At 41.4% G+C, this 16,353-nt stretch overlaps 2 protein-coding genes across 2 annotated transcripts in view; one reads left to right on the top strand and one right to left on the bottom strand.

The window, feature by feature from the left end:
• The window catches only part of LOC109464570 (metabotropic glutamate receptor 3-like), a 14,329-nt gene extending 6,955 nt beyond the window's left edge, over positions 1-7,374 (bottom strand). Inside the window, exons 1-12 of the mRNA XM_019761575.1 lie at positions 7,262-7,374; positions 6,358-6,582; positions 6,198-6,206; positions 5,368-5,449; positions 5,173-5,268; positions 4,829-4,913; positions 4,205-4,332; positions 3,452-3,698; positions 2,839-2,991; positions 2,434-2,448; positions 2,027-2,283; positions 1,202-1,397 (exon numbers count right to left, since the gene is read on the bottom strand). Of these exons, the coding sequence (XP_019617134.1) occupies positions 1,202-1,397; positions 2,027-2,283; positions 2,434-2,448; positions 2,839-2,991; positions 3,452-3,698; positions 4,205-4,332; positions 4,829-4,913; positions 5,173-5,268; positions 5,368-5,449; positions 6,198-6,206; positions 6,358-6,582; positions 7,262-7,374 (1,606 nt within the window). The remainder of the gene's footprint in view (positions 1-1,201; positions 1,398-2,026; positions 2,284-2,433; positions 2,449-2,838; positions 2,992-3,451; positions 3,699-4,204; positions 4,333-4,828; positions 4,914-5,172; positions 5,269-5,367; positions 5,450-6,197; positions 6,207-6,357; positions 6,583-7,261) is intronic.
• Positions 7,375-11,390: 4,016 nt separating this feature from the next.
• Positions 11,391-15,807, top strand: LOC109464580. Its single transcript, XM_019761587.1, has 5 exons — positions 11,391-11,856; positions 12,465-12,710; positions 13,969-14,104; positions 14,926-15,061; positions 15,675-15,807. The coding sequence occupies exons 1-5, from the start codon at positions 11,444-11,446 to the stop codon at positions 15,758-15,760; spliced, it is 1,017 nt and encodes a 338-aa protein (XP_019617146.1). The 5' UTR covers positions 11,391-11,443; the 3' UTR covers positions 15,761-15,807.
• Positions 15,808-16,353: the final 546 nt, after the last annotated feature.

The raw sequence follows: 16,353 nt of genomic DNA, 5'->3' as shown, positions 1-16,353 counted from the left end.
ACGGGGACGGGGGGGGGGCGTAAAAGTGCCCGCGGCAACTTTGATGTCACCTAGCGTCTGAACGGCTAGCCGTAGAACGGCCAAACTTGGTGACTTTTCCTAGAATATTGTTGGCAACATTTCTCTATCATTGGAATAAGATAAAATATTTGTGTGTTGCCATGGCAACGGGTTTCTGACAGGCATATTTTGCTAAATTTAGTACTTTTTGTTTCAACAATAGAATTTTATGGGTTTTATGTCAAGTTACTCATGGTTTCTAATATTAATAACATCCCATATAATTTTATGTAAATTTTATCATTAAATATGCATACTTTATGCTAATTTGATGACGTCATTGGCCAAAATTCAAGATGGCGGACCATATCATTAGAACAGGTATATACAGGTTATTTTCATTAAAATTTCATCAATACTTCCATTTCTTTTTCCAAAAAAGGTTTAAATGAAGGTCTTTAGTATGTTTACAATGTATTGTAGGCTTTATCATGAAAAAAAACTATTTTTGAAAATTCAAGATTCATGATCCAAGATGGCGGATATCTTAAATATGCATGACGTCATTTTATGACGTCACCGGTGTTGCTATGGGCAACATAAGACTTAGTACACCATAATATTCTGTCATAAACACTTTTGGTACAGTTATGTTGAATACCATTTAGTTTTCAGGGAAAACCCTATTTAGACGGTTTTGGCCAATAAAATCACATTAATGACGTCATAATGACGTCATATTACGTCATAAGGACATAAAAATTGTAGATATGATAAATTTTTACTAGTACACCATTCTCTGAAAATTTGGTGGCCATACGACATACCGTTCGCGAGTTCTTAGGGGGGGGGTCAAAAGAGCCCCCTCCCGGTCCCCCCATGTCAAAAAAAGCCCGGTCTAGGTAGGGTTAAGAGGTGTTACATTCTAATGTATGATTTGGAACACTACAATGCATTCGTTTCATACTTCAATAAATCTAGACAAATACGTGCACATAAAGACACACAGCGGAACAAATTTCAAACGAACAAGGCTCAATTAACAGGCACAAGATGGAGCCCCTGGTTACCTACTGTGAACAGAACATGTTTGGGAATAATACGTTTTTGAATGCAACAAGGTGTTCCACTATCATATTACATACATATATACATGCTGAAATATAAAGTTAACATATGATATTGGATGTCATTCGAATACCGTTATCGTCCACCGTCTCCAACAGCGTGCACTGGACGCAGCTGGTTCCGTTGACCACGACGTGGTTGTCCGGACACGGGACACAGTCCCAGCAGCACGGGTTGGACCGCTGGATCCGCTGGAGGTCCGCGGGACACGGCTCGCTACACACCGACGTCGGCACCCAGAGAATCTCCGGGTCCGAGACATCCACGTGCTTTATACCTGGGAATAAAAAAACCGCTAAATCAACGGCTGCTTGGTCACTACAAAGACGGGGGATGCCACAGACTTCCTGCAACATATAATTCACTGCTCAACGTGTCAATGAATGCTTGATCTCAACAAAGACGGGGGGCGCCACAGACTTTCTGCAACATATGATTTCACTGTTCAACGAATCACTGACCGCTTCATCTCAACAGAGACGGGGGATGCCACAGACTTTCTGCAACATATGATTTCACTGCTCAACGAGTCACTGACCGCTTCATCTCAACAAAGACGAGGGACGCCACAGACTTTCTGCAACAAATTATTCACTGCTCAACGAGTCACTGACCGATTCATCTCAACAACGACGGGGGGCGCCACAGACTTTCTGCAACATATTATTCACTGCTCAACGAGTCACTGACCGCTTCATCTCAACAAAGACGGGGGACGCCACAGACTTTCTGCAACATATGATTCACTGCTCACCGTACTACTGAACTCTCTAGCTGCATGGTCATTGTACTACTTCTGTTAAAAAAACAAGACCTTACTGAAATGCCCTAGCGGATGGTGGTGCGGATGTTCCTGGTGTTGTGGGTATGTCGCTGTGTGAGTCCAGTTCCAGACGACTTTGTCCAGGTCTATCTTGATGGAGCGGTCGATGGAGTCCCACTTCCCGACGATCACGTGCTCAAAACCGCCATCTGCTCGCCGCTGAAGGTTCCTGACGTCATACCTGCCCATGACGTCACCGTTAGCGTCGAACTTGACCCGACCGCACGAGCCTTCAAACGTCGTGTTCAACAGGGCATCCCTGAGGGGGGGGGGGGGGGGCACGGCAGTTAAAGTAATAAAATTAAATAATATGGAACAAGAAATGTTTTTTGCTGGACTCTATCTTAGGCCACAGCAAGTAATTTTTATGGATGACATCAGCGCGCGCATTGATTTTAGCCTGATTTTGGGGAAAAAACAAGAAATCTGACAGTGATCAACATGCTTAAAATGGGCAAAGGTATCTGTTGCCATGCCGAAACGTGGATTGCAGATAACTATGAAGACATGAGACAAGAAAAGGCTCTGATTCAATGTGTTTTTTTTTTTTTCGCAGTGATTTGTGATCCTGGCTGTGTATACGTGATGTTCCTACTGAATGAAAACCGTCCTAAAATATTACTGGGTGAAGTATACATCTTCAAGAACCGTCAGTCCACATTTATTTTTCTGTATAATTTTGTTTTTATTTGTCAACCATTTCGGATCCATGGAAGAAAATGTTGCAAGAAAAAAAATAATTTAACCAGACACTACAGCAAATGAAGAAAACTTTTAAATATGGATAGCATGTAAGTACTATATAAAAAATCTACTTTTCACCCCTTACCTTAAAATGACTCCCTTATATGGAGACATCAGAAGGCACTCAGCAGTCTGTGCGGCACACGCTTTGATCACCGAGTCCAGCGCATGCGCGTAGGCAAACACAGCGTCCCGCACGTAGTGCACTATGGGATCGTCTCTCTCGGCCGCCATGACAGTTTTACAGGCCTCTGCTGTAGTCTGGTTACAGGTCGCATTCTGGATCATACCAGCTTCTAAAAACCAAAAACATAATCCATCAACATTTTCATAAGGTTGGTGAATGAATAAATGGCGAAGTTCTATATTAACAACCACTTGCTTGGCAAAAAAAATGTTGGAAAATTCATGTTAATGTGTCAATGATCCAGCTTTAAACAGAAAAGATGTCATGTTTTTATTTTATGTTGACCAAAGGAAAACATATTGTTTTTGCTCTGTTTCCTCTTCTTCTCCAAAGCAATAAGGTCAATGACCTGAACTAGACGTCTATCACCATGGTAACTAGTGTTGGGTCACATCATGTTGCAATTTTATAAAAGGCGGGATTTATACTCCTGTCTTGCCATAATATGTGAATGTGTTTGAGTAAGAATTAACAGAGCAGACCATGTGCGAAGGTAAATATTATGCATTTGTTTTGCAAATGTTACCTTTTTAGTTTTTCTTTATTCCAACAAGTCTAAGTGTTCTGACCTATCATCTCGCCGAGCCAGGGGTTATTGTTGTCGGCGTTGAACGCCGTGAAGCTCCCGGCACAGGACGCAGGCTGGAAGGTGATGGCACCGAGAGCGGCCATCTCGTTCCCAGACATCTCCTCTGTCGTGGTGCCCCAGCCGTCACTCCCCACCCACACGAACTGTCCTGTCGTGTTGAGCCGCAAGGAGGCGCTGAGAATCATGTTCGTTTCGAAGATGGTGGTGAACATGATGACGACCCGTGCCTTGTAGGAGAGAGATATAGACTTGGTGCAAAAGTAGTAGGAACTTAGTTATACGTGTGAATCCTATTTTTTTTATTATTCAAGCTCAATGCGAAACAAAATTACAGTGGGTGTCACTGAAAGACATAAAATTGTCCATACTATGCAAGGTATACAAAATGACTAACAAACTGGTGGACGTACCAACTAGTAAGTATCTAATACCAGCTCATTTATTAACCAAGGAGCCACGAGGTTTTCAAAAACTTGTATTTTTCTAGAATTATCGTAGAGTGAAACTCGTTGCCACAAATTACAGAAGGCTCATCATTACCAGATAGCTCCTAACAACGTTTACGGTTAGATCTGCAATTTAGGTGTAATCGTTCGTTCAGTGTAATATAGCCAGCTGCCACCGCACCGAGTGCCTGCTAAGCTAGTGTGTTACGCCGTAGGGCAGTCATAGCTGTACAGATACAGATATCGGCACAGAATCGTACACCCAGGCCTGCGTACAGCTAGCATACCTCTGGGTAAGACTGCAGTTTCCTGATAACGTCTTCCACGTGACGATCTGTGGAACTCCTACACACCTGCTGCACTGTGGCGATACAGATGTCTGTCTGGGCCACCTTCTCCTGTAAGGAACGCATTCCTAAACAGGGGAAAAGGAATATGCTTTAACTATTTTGCAAAGCAAATGCATCATGTTTACATTCACATGGCCCAGCTTAACAAACTACTGCTTTGGTCATTCTTACTTAAACACACTCATACATTTGGTGATCATGCAGCCCCTCTGGAATTCAGTTCTGCATGAAACTTGAAACCTTATGTAACCCAACACCAGTTACCATGGTGATATACGCCTGGTACTGGTCTTTCACCTTATTTGCTTGGAGAAGGAGAAGAAGAGAAAGAAGAAGAAACAGAGCAAAAACCAGATGTTTTCGTTCTGCGAAAACTGGACAGCGGCCAAGATGGGAATATCCTACCAAAGGTGCGAAAAATATTCAAAGTTACCAAGAACAAATTAGAGAAGAGTAACTAAATGCGAAACTGAAAGGAAAAAGCTTATGTTGGAAAGTTAGTGTAACAGTTGTATATTAGTAAGCTTGCTCCATGACTCAATCGATATCAACCAAAGTCACCTTCAAATCCGTATCCTCCGTCCGAGTACACGAGCGACACGTACGTCCAGTTGAAGTACTGCAGCAGGTCTACGATCGCCTCTGCCTGTCGAATACAGAACAACGGGGATGATATTTGCAGGTAGTTGATGACAGTAGAATAAAACTTACGCCGATAAATGTAGTCTTTTTTAGATTTCTATAAATATATAGTTTTTCAAAAGGTTATCTTATGACAAGTGGTTTCAGTATTTCCTTTACACGCTACACGCTTGTCAGATTCTGGAGGAAGTTTACTATTAAGTGAGACAATGCACACTGATGAAGATTATGAAAGGAGTGGAAATATTGATGTTGCAATTTACCTGCAAGTTGTCAGGTGTCGCTGTGCGAAGGAAGAATGGATACTGCGTCTTGTCTGACAGCAGATAGCTGGTGGAGATGTAGCTTATCATTGGGACCTAGAAAAATATATTTTTGTTAAATTGTTAGAAAAACAGATGAAGCCGTAAAGTTTCAAGCCTAAAAAAATAAAGCTGACAAATTCTCGCGAGATTTACCTGCTGTAACGCGAGAAGGTGCGAGACCAGCATGGATGACGTACTGAATGACGCACCCACCACCCCTACCAGGTTGGAATATCTGTCAGGGCAATAAAATTTAGATTTGAGAGTGGTTCAAAGCAAAAGTAACGTCATGTTGGGGTTCACCCTAATACAAGAATTAGTAGTGATTTTGCAGCAGTATTGTGATGTTTAGAATAATGCTATGATGTTACATCTAGTGCCACGTAGTGGTATATGTCGTAACCCTACAGCAAAATATGACAGGACGATTTTGCTTTGTAATTTATGATTTGGGTAAAAAAAAGAACGTTTTATCATCCATCTACAGAAAATCATTGGCATAAGTAATTAAAGAACCCAACGCTGTGCATTTTTTGTATGAATTATTACTTACTCCTACATTGAGCACATAATATTTCCGTCCGTGTGTAGCCTTTAACAAAATTGGATTTTAGACTTTGTTGTATTATCTGCTCTGATGATTTTATGTATTGAGTGTTTATCGATGTAAATGTTGGCGCACTTTAAGTTAATGTTCAATATCGATAAAGCTTGAACTGAATCTGAACCTTTTCGCGTTGTTCATCTGCTGGGCACTGCATATAGTTATTTTTGGCGACGTCACAGTATTGTGTGCAGTTTGCAAGAATTCTAGGAATGGTACAGGCATTTTCTCCACAGGAATGGAATGTCCACAGGCATGTCTCTGACCCACATCTATGCCCACATTCCTGGAAACCCTTGGGAAGACCTCTCTGCCCCGGATGGCCCTACTTTCTGTGACCCCGGGGCTCGTTCACTACACACTCAGGGGAGGGGTGCACTGTATCTGTCTAGACTTAACAGATACCAAGTCTTCCTCAAAATCATGAAATGATGGCAGTGCCATGAAAACAATAGCCCTAACAGCAACCACCGTCGCCATGGCAATGTATGTTTTCATTGCCAGTCTTGTTTCTCTTATTCTGAGTTTTATTTTCTTACCTTTGGCAGGCTACTCTTTTCTCGCAGGTATGTTGGATGAAGTTGAGGCTCTGGTTGAGCGCAATGGACTCTCGGGAGCAGGTGTCATAAATGGCGTACCCTAACGTCACACCGGAGAGGATGTCGGGATTGTTGTTGACGTCATCCACCGCCTGTGCCATGGCCAATAGGCGCTGGACGCGGGAAGGTCCCAGGAGAGCACCGCACTGGTCATAGCCTTTGTACCTTAGGCCACAGCAAGTAATTTTTATGGATGGCATCAATGCACGCTTTAATTTCCTTGCCCTTTGACAGTGGTCAACATGCTTAAAATAGATGTCTATTGCCATGCCTATAGGAATTTACATGGTTTAGGAATCCAAGGTAAAAACATCCGACACTTCAAAATTTACAGTACTTTTACTCGTAGTTTAAAATTTGCACAAGCAAGGAAAACAGAAATTGAATAATGTTTTCATGCTTCAGGGAACAATCTACAAAATATGTGTGAAAATCAACTCAAAAGACCTCGGCAAGTAAAGACCTTGTTTATATATGTCCTTGAAAATGACAGAATTGTGATATAATTGCACATATATGTTGAAAACTGAAAGTAGATTACAACCATACGAATATTTTTTTTTCAATTAAAATATTTCAATTTTTTGTTCAAAAAATGTTACATATTGCCCCTTTAAAAGGCTTAGTGTGATCTTAAGTGGATATTGCTATTAGTCGAGATGATAAACATTGTCATAAAATGTTTCCTCTCAACCCTAGGTCTGCATTGCATATCCTTTAGATGTAGACGTTCTACCACTTTGACCACCACAACAATGAAGAATTACAGATTCTGAACTATATTAAATAACTAAAGGTATGTGATTTTTTTCAAAATTATTTAGAAACCAAATGTTTTACTCACCCGTGGATTGGAAACAGTCCACCCAGGATGACCGTCCCCTCTTTGTGGTAACTAACTCCGAGAACAGCCGTACAGGACGCAACCAGGACGGCCACGTACCGGAGCTGAGACATCGCTTCAGTCAACCAACAGATTCATCCTTGAAGAAAAGCAAAGTCCGTCATAAAAATTTTAATGCTGTTATGAGCAAAACAGTATCCAATGAAACTGACCAGACAGTATCCAATGCGCTTAGCTGGCATACAAAAAAGATACCGGTACAAAAAAAAAAATATTGACGAAAAGGAATAAAAACGACGTTAGAAATAAGTAAGCCTAATCCTCTGCTAGGATACTATGACCGGTGTAAAAAAAATATACAAGTACATAAAAAAAACCCTGCTAAAAACATCTAAAATGTCTAGAATAAGCCGGAGCCTAATCCTCTGCTTTGAGGGTGTGGCCGACGTAGAAAAAACATATACAAGCACATAAAAGAAATCCTGCTAAAACGCATAAAATTCAATAATAATCCGAAGACTAACCTTGGAGAGTAGTGTTATGTCTAAGGTAGATGTCCTGACGATGTGACCGTGTCGCAGTGCGCTACGTGCCTACTGACATGTGTGTTCATCAACCATTTCCTCTTTTATAATTGTCTAATATCAAAAAAGCGTAATCCAAAACCACGCATTAGATCAGTACAAACAGAGTGACGTGTGAGAGTCCGTTGACTGATACACTCTCGACTCACCGAGGAATGTTGATTTCCCAAAGCAACTCTTACTGTGTGTTCTACACTACAATCATAAATTGGACTGATAAATTCCACAATTTTCATTCCACGGTTGATGCAGCATTGCGACTGTATTCTTAGAAGACCTTCTGTCTTTATTTAAAGAACAGTTTGTGATAAATGCAAGAGAATTGTTGTTTATCAGCATCATGAAGACCTCATATAAAGCGGAAGTATTAGTAACTGTTAGTAGGTATTCAGCATTTCCAAGTTCCCAGAATGCATTGCGCCAGGTTGAAAAATAATTCCCAGGTTGCGTAGCGCCTTTGGAATCATGTGCTCCTGAGGTATGTTTACATTTGTTGATGACAGAATCTAAAATGATGAAGGTTGCTCCGTTATAAAGTGTACATGTATAATGTCAACTGTATAATATTTCATTTTAACGGTTTGTAATATTTTAGGTTATGTAGAAGTGAGTTGTGTGTTTTTTAATGTAAGTGAACCGTTTCCAGCCAGATGGCTGCAATGTTTTACATTCATTCATTTTATTCATTCATTCATTCATTCATTCATTCATTCATTCATTCATTCATTCATTCATTTATTCATTCATTCATTCATTCATTCATTTATTCATTCATTCATTCATTCATTCATTCATTCATTCATTCATTCATTCATTCATTCATTCATTCATTTATACTCATATTGACTCCCTTGACGTTATGCATCCTGGGAATTTTTTTACTACACCCCCTGCTGCAATGCATCATGGGCCTTTTTAAAACGGTGGTGAATTGGAGACCTAGCGATGTGCTCGCTTGGAGGATGTGGTCGCAGTGACATGGGGTTTAGCCTAATTTGAATATCCGGGGAATAAACTGGCTGGAAAAGCATAACAGTTTACAGTCAGGAATATTTTCTTATGTCAATTATATAATCACTATCAAGTTTCATTATTTCTGGCACGTAAACAAAGAAGGGAGGCAATGATTGAATTGATTATTCGGGGTTTCAGAGACCTCCATTAGCTATTTACGTATGCCGTGAAAGACTATGATGTAGCTATATCAACATTGACATGTGGACTGTTGAACATTTCCAAGAATATCGTTCAAGGACAGGTCAAAAGCCTTCGGTCACGGTGCTTATGTCTTACACTATGCTTCGACGGAATTACTAAGGCCACACCAAGTAAATTTCATGGATGACGTCCGCGCGCGCATTGATTTTGGCCTGTTCCTAGAAAAAACCCAAGAAATTCCGCTTCCTGTAACTATGACCAAAGAGTCACGACAGTGCCGCAAATCGTTAGATTGACGTGAACCCCGTAACGTGAAATGGGTAAAGAGCACATGCTTTGTTTCTGCAGGCCTGCAAAAATGTGATGAAAGAAACAGGACAGGACGATTAGCTGTTCCACCTATTTTATTGCTGTTTTGATGATGAATAAAAGACTTCTTGCTTGTTACACTGTGTCGCCTCATTCAATTTGTGTCCTAACATTTGTCGTCTTTTAGTATATTTCTAATCTAGGCATCTTGTTTTTCAGGGCCTTTCTTGTTTTTTTTCGCCCTCTCGCATTAGATTTAGGGTCTCCAAAGGACGTCATCCATGAAATTTACTTGGTGTGGCCTAATAGTAGTTTGATGTCACAGTGAATTGGTGATCTAGTATTTTATATCGTTACTCCTCAGCTTTAATTTGAGCAAACACTTTTAAGCGTCATGCACGTCATCCACACATATAGTACATTTATATCCTCTTCCAGTTAGATGGGCGGACAGAGCTGGAAATACTGGGTGCTAAAGTATCCTCCTTCGCAGACTTGTTGCGTTGTTTTTTTCGGTGAGCGACGCGAGTAATATGCCTCGGAGGGACGATTTTGCTGCCGAGGGAGTTTTGCCGTGGAGAGAAGGTTTCTCGCTCCAACCTTCTCACCCTGGCAAAACTCCCTCGGCGGCAAAATCATCCCTCCGCGGAATAACTCGCGTCGCTCACCGAAAAAAATAACGCCGCCGCCCAACAAGTCTGCGAAGGAGGCTAGTGCTAAGGGTGTACTTATCTATCTGATGTTATTGTGCAGGGCTTGAAATACATTATACACTTGTACACATATGTAGGTTAGTGAAGGTAAAGCGTTTATTGAGGTGGTTGAAATTAATCATTTTTTGTCCGTTCGAACATTAAAAAACTCACAGACACCAAACTTGCACTGATATGCAGGAAAACAAACACAACTAGAGTTCCCCGATCTCATACCTTCGCCAAATGATGTTAATCTTTATGACTGACAAATTATACATAAGATTATTCCCCCGATTTAAGAAATAGGAACCTAATTTTCATGAATTATATCATTTTATCATAATCTCAACCAAAAGACAGTCTTATATTAACAAACAATGCATTCTAGCATTTCCTAATAAATTATGCAAATGAGGTCCTGATTTGAATAAATTATGTTTAATGATGTTCACCTCAATTTAACTTTCAAATACCACAAGTATGAAATTCCAGGCAGTTATCATTACATAATTATAAAATTTTCTCATTAATTATGCAAATTAAGTCATTATTAACATAATCAATATCTTCCTGTGTTTCTCTCGTTGTCAATTACCAATGTCACAAGCTTCAATTGTCCTATCATGGAATGCAGATGATTTATAGAATTTCCCCATAAATTATGCAAATTACATCCATATTTGCATAATTGTCACATAATTATATCAAGCATCACGTAAGCTACCTACATACCAAAAATCACGACAATCCGTCAACTGGTTCTTGAGTTATCCCCTTTTGAATATTTTCAAGAATATATCCCTGCAGTTCCAGAGCAAGCCGCTAGGGGGCCTAAACTCACGTCACTTCTTCCCCAGCGCAAGAGCTACATACCATCCAAATTTCATCACCATAGCATGTCTAGATCATGAGATATCAAAAACGGAAGTTCAGCTGCAGTACCATAACAAGCCGCTAGGGGGTCCAAAATCTAATCATTTTGAGGTCTCATCAAGACCTACCCACCTACCAAGTATCAAGACAATCCATGAAGGCCTTCTCAAGTTATCGTGTTTACAGACACACACACACACACACAAACACACACATACACGAACGCCCCTGAAAACATAACCTTCTTGGCGAAGGTAATAACGTTATAGTTATAGTGAGATATAATCGACTGAAATGGTTTGGCCACCAAATGGCCTAGGAAGATCCCCACATGCCCAAACCCTCGTGGTTCGACAAGGAGAGGCTTATGTGAGTCTCTGATAGACTTAGACACGAAAATAGAAGCAGCGAGCGGTAAGGAAAGAAGTCGCTAGGTGGCGCCGGTGCACAGTGGTGCAACAGGTTTTGCGGGGTCGCTGTATCTGTATTGGTATAGCCGGTATAATAACCGCCCTTCGGCGTAACAAACACACCAGTCTGACGGATCAGCAGGGGTTCCCAACATGGATAGTTCGATGGCGACAGAGAAGGCAGAAGTAGAGCGCAAAGTAGCGCAACTTTGCAAGAAAATCGACTCCTTCGGCCTCTCAGACGAGGACATCTATGGAGTCAGCTCGGTGAAGAAGTTGAGCGGACGCCGTACAACATGTCGGGGGAAACTCTTCGCTACAGCCGCGGTGCTGGCTGTGGTCGTCGCGGCGGTGGTCGTCGGGCTCGGCACCGGCCTGGTTCCCCCGAAACTGGCGGAACACCTGTTCACCCTCCTGGCAGGGGACATGGAGAAGGATCGCTGCATCGTTACGTACATAGAGGAAATCCAAGACTCCTTGCGTCCGCCCGTCAACTGCCAGATGTGTGCGGGCATCCAAGAAGTGGACAGGGTTCGGAACATGACGCCTGCCGAATTTATCGCCAGGTCAGTTTGCATGTGTTTTCTGTTTTGCTTTTTTGCAGGAAAAAAAAAAACTGTAGTTGCATAAACAAAAGTGACAAACGTGATATGGGAACGGCAATGATTTTTTACGGTTTATGATTTTTTTTTTCAAAACATCGAACTGTAAACAACCTTGCCATTACTGGAATATCGTCATTATTATCAACCATTTAATTATGTGGTCTGAACTGCCTGGAGCATTTGAACGTTGTAGTCTGACAACCATTATAAACCTGCTTTCCCAGACATCTCGAGTGTAGAATTTCGGTGACCAAACCTGTTACATTCTCCCGAACAAAATTTGGTGTAAGGATGTGCACGTGTTCATTTATAAGAAGGCAAAGCGCCAAATTGAATCACATCACATAAGATTATCGATGGAACTACGCGCATGAATTTTCGACCCCCCTCTCTTAAAAGGTTTCGACCGTACTGCAAATCTCACAAAGCAGACAAAAGGAGCAAATGTATGCCGTGAATTGCAAATGAATATTATTAGAAAACGATGCGAAAGTCGTAAAATTCCAAAGCTAGAGAAGAAATATAGACATGCACCAGAACCCTTCTCAACTTTATTTAATGTTGTTCAGGTACGCCTACACTGCACGGCCTGTGATAGTGGAGGATGGGACACAGAACTGGACAGCCTCAGAGTACTTCAGTTTCGACTACTTCAAGTCGGTCTACAAGCCAGACAGCCCGGCACTGCTGAACGAAGAGCACAGCTGCCAGTTCTTCCCGTACAAGACAAACTTCGAGACTCTGGGAGAAGTTTTCAACATGAGTAAGGAACGGGCGAATCTTGAAGACGGGTCGGAGCCGTGGTACATTGGATGGTGGGTCCAATATCAATCTGATTTTTTTTTATTTCAGAGAAGACATGAATATACAGAAAAGTGAAATTAAAATATACACATGTACTAGAAAGGTAACATTTGCGAAACAAATGCATAATGGTCTACTCTCAGTTTAATTCTTACTCAAACACAGTCTAAATCCCTCTTGCTATAAAACTGCAACATGATGTAACCAAACACTCAAACAACAGACAGTCTGGTTCAGGTCACTGACCTTTTTGGTTTGGAGAAGTGGAGAAGAAGAGGAAACGTAGCAAGAACAATATGTTTTCCTTTTGTATAAATAAATGCTAGTATTTGACTGCACACTAAAACTTATGAATAATGAATAAGAGGAGAGGTAACTATAACGACATGAGTTCGAACCCCATATTGAAAAAAAAAAACAAAGAGAACACATAAAACTAAATTAAAATCGTTTTGTTGATATGGTATATAGCTTTGTGTGGCGGACATAAATTGACACACATAATGATTATTTCAAGTGAGACAGTCCTAGGATCTACGTTTCAAAATAATGGTAACTCAGTATGCCAATATCTAATTTATTGCATATGACCCAGTTGCATATGACCCTAAATTGCATATGACCCAGTTGCATATTGCATGTGACCCTAAATTGCATATGACCCAGTTGCATATTGCATGTGACCCTAAATTGCATATGACCCAGTTTGTAACTAGCCTCCTTTGCAGACTTGTAGGGCGGCGGCGTTATTTTTTTTCGGTGAGCGACGCGAGTTATGCCACAGAGGGACGGTTTTGCCACCGAGGGAGTTTTGCCGAGGAGAATACAGTTTCGTCCCCAACAACATGCGAAACGCTCTCTCGGCGGCAAAACCGTCCCTCTGCGGCATAACTCGTAGCCTGGTCCAGTCTGATCGTGATTGGGGGTATTGGGGTGTTCAGGCAGGTTGTGTCTTCGGGGGCTCTAACAGCCTCCCCCGCCCAGTGCAACAGACCGTCCCGGTAGGAGTGTTACGCTAATCAGAGACAGTATGCTTGGGGATTTGGTTTGTGGAGGGCTAATTAATCTGTCGTGAAATACACACCGGGAAACTTATGTGAGGCGGGCGGGCCAGAGCTCTTACGGCCCCGACCACGATCAGACTGGATACCAGGCTACATAACTCGCGTCGCTCACCGAAAAACAGAACGCCGCCGCCCTAAAAGTCTGCGAAGGAGGCTAGTTTGTAACTGTTCATGTATCAGCTCGATTATCCCTTTCCGTCACCAGGAGTAACTGCGATGCAGAGGTGGCCAATGACCTGCGGCGGCACTACGGGCGACCGTACTTCCTCCCGGCCCAATCGGAGTCCAGTAGGACTGACTGGATCTTCATGGGAAGTCCCGGATACGGAGCCCACCTGCATGTAAGTGTTCTTTTTTTGTAGCCTGGTTACCAGACCTATCATAGCTCCCAAGTCCTACATTCCCTCCGCGAATAGAGGAGAGGATGTAGGACTCGGGAGGTCTGGTAACCGGGCTACTTTAAATGTTTGAATTCGTTCTGTTTTCAACACGAAAATATACATAGGCCCAGTTTACACGGTGAAAAAATTGTATCTGTCCTTAGTACAGATATCTGCTTTATCTTATAACTGTGCACGTCTAGATCTATCACCTTTGAGACATTGATTAGCCACTTAATGAACTGTTATTATTCACATTTAGCGGCTATTTCTCACAAGAGTTAGGTCACGTTTAGTTGATTTGATAGTATGAATTAAAATGAAGAGTCTTTTATTCGCTATACCATACTCATTTGGTCAACCTTCATGACCAAGTAGATATAATGAAGGCAACTTTTAAACTTTTTTGTCATTTTTTTATTCGCACGCTCGCATCAGTTTTTTTTGTTTCCCAGGGGATGTGATCCATATAATCACACCAACATGGCCTATATTATACAGTCAAACCTGTCCAAGCCGGCCACTCGGGGCCAAAGAAAAGCACGGCCGCCTTGGACAGGTGGTCTCCTTGAAGTGGGTCGCTTCACAACATGGCTGAGACATAATGGTTTCCGACGGTCAAGATGTTTTAATGTCAAATGCTTTGAGCATCTTCAGTTCTGTAGTGAATGCACGGTTGGAGGGTGCGGTGGCACATGGAAAAATTTACGTCGAACAACAACAACAACAACAACAACAACAACAACAACAAAATAACAATTTCAATTTTCCGTGTCCCTCAGATTGATCATGTTGATGGGAGAACATCCTGGCAGGCTCAGGTGAAAGGGACGAAGGAGTGGACAATCGAGCCGCCGCCGGAGTGTTACTTCGAGTGTCCCCACACAATAAAGGTTACCGTACACCCAGGAGAAATAAGTCAGTATTCATATCTTGAAAATTCATCTGTGTGGGTAGAAGTCATATGCATTATGATCAACTGTAGCAAGTAGTAAATGGACTGATATACTAGTATTCTAATCTATGCTGTTTCTAGTACCCTTGTACTTATTTTTATGTACTTATATTGGGTTTAAATGTGTGTCTTGTTTGTGTGCTTATGATTGTTTTGTGTGTGGGCCACAACACCAGCCCCCGCTGCCTGTGGCCCACGAGTATTGTATTTGTTTGCAATCCCAATAAATCAAATCAAATCAAATCAAGATTGAACTGTAATTTCCAATTCAACAAAAATTGAACTCCAGTCGTTGTCAAGGAATGAGCAATATACCGCTTCCGTGACGTCACGCAGATAACACACGTGACTCCGTGAGCAGTTTATTATAGGTTACAGAAAGTCTGTGGCGCCCTCCGTCTCTGTTGAGGGATGGTTGTAGATGTAGATGACCTCTTTAATAACTGAAGTCGTTACAATACTATTAGAATCAAGAACAAGAGGCAACAGCAGGTTTATATTTTTGGCCGGTATTTTCAATACCTGAAAGGATTATTCTTAATTCTAACAAACCATTCTCTATTTCCTCCCATGCAGTTGTGCTGGACACCAACAAATGGTTCCACAAGACACTGATCATCGGAGATGAGATGAGCATCACCATCGGCTCCGAGTACGACTAGAAATAAATGTGGATCTGACAACATGAATGAAATACCTTATTTTACATTTTGCTCCAATTAGGACACACTAAGTAACTTTTATGGATGATGTCCACGCACGCATTGATTTTGGCCTGTTCCCAGAAAGAAAAAAAAATGAAAGAAGTCCACTTCTTGTAACTATGATCAAAGAGTCACGACAGTGGGATAAGGTATGGTGTGATTAAAGGAAACAAGACAGGACGTCAACTGCTGTTCAACTGATTTATTGATGTTTTCACTACGATAAAACAAATTGTTCTCTCATTCCAAGTTTGGGTCCTAACATTTGTCGTCCATTAGTCATATTTCCAATATAGACATTTTGCTTTTTTCGGCCCTTGTTTTTTTCGCCCTCTTGCATTAGATTTAGGGTCTCTAGAAAATTAATTAGTGTGGCCTTACAGGCTAAGTACAGATCATATAAAGATACAGACATATCTCACCATACATACTAATGTGTACTACCGGTTCGACTACTTTGTACAATTTTCTCCTCGCTTCTCACAGTTACTCAGCTTTCTGAAATAATCAAATGGGATAAACAATCTGGTCTGTTTTACGGAATCTAGAGT

The sequence above is a fragment of the Branchiostoma belcheri genome, unplaced genomic scaffold, assembly GCF_001625305.1.
Source record: "Branchiostoma belcheri isolate BF01 breed outbred unplaced genomic scaffold, Haploidv18h27 scaffold14, whole genome shotgun sequence".
In the NCBI taxonomy this organism is placed as follows: domain Eukaryota; kingdom Metazoa; phylum Chordata; class Leptocardii; order Amphioxiformes; family Branchiostomatidae; genus Branchiostoma; species Branchiostoma belcheri.
The sequence above is the reverse complement of the archived record's forward strand: the minus strand, read 5'-3'. Positions and strand labels throughout refer to the sequence as shown.

Coding starts and splice junctions, on each gene's coding strand:
- LOC109464580 (XM_019761587.1), top strand. CDS start 11,444: ATGGATAGTTCGATGGCGACAGAGAAGGCAGAAGTAGAGCGCAAAGTA. Junction 14,105..14,925: donor GATACGGAGCCCACCTGCAT/GTAAGTGTTCTT, acceptor CGTGTCCCTCAG/ATTGATCATGTTGATGGGAG. Junction 15,062..15,674: donor CGTACACCCAGGAGAAATAA/GTCAGTATTCAT, acceptor CCTCCCATGCAG/TTGTGCTGGACACCAACAAA.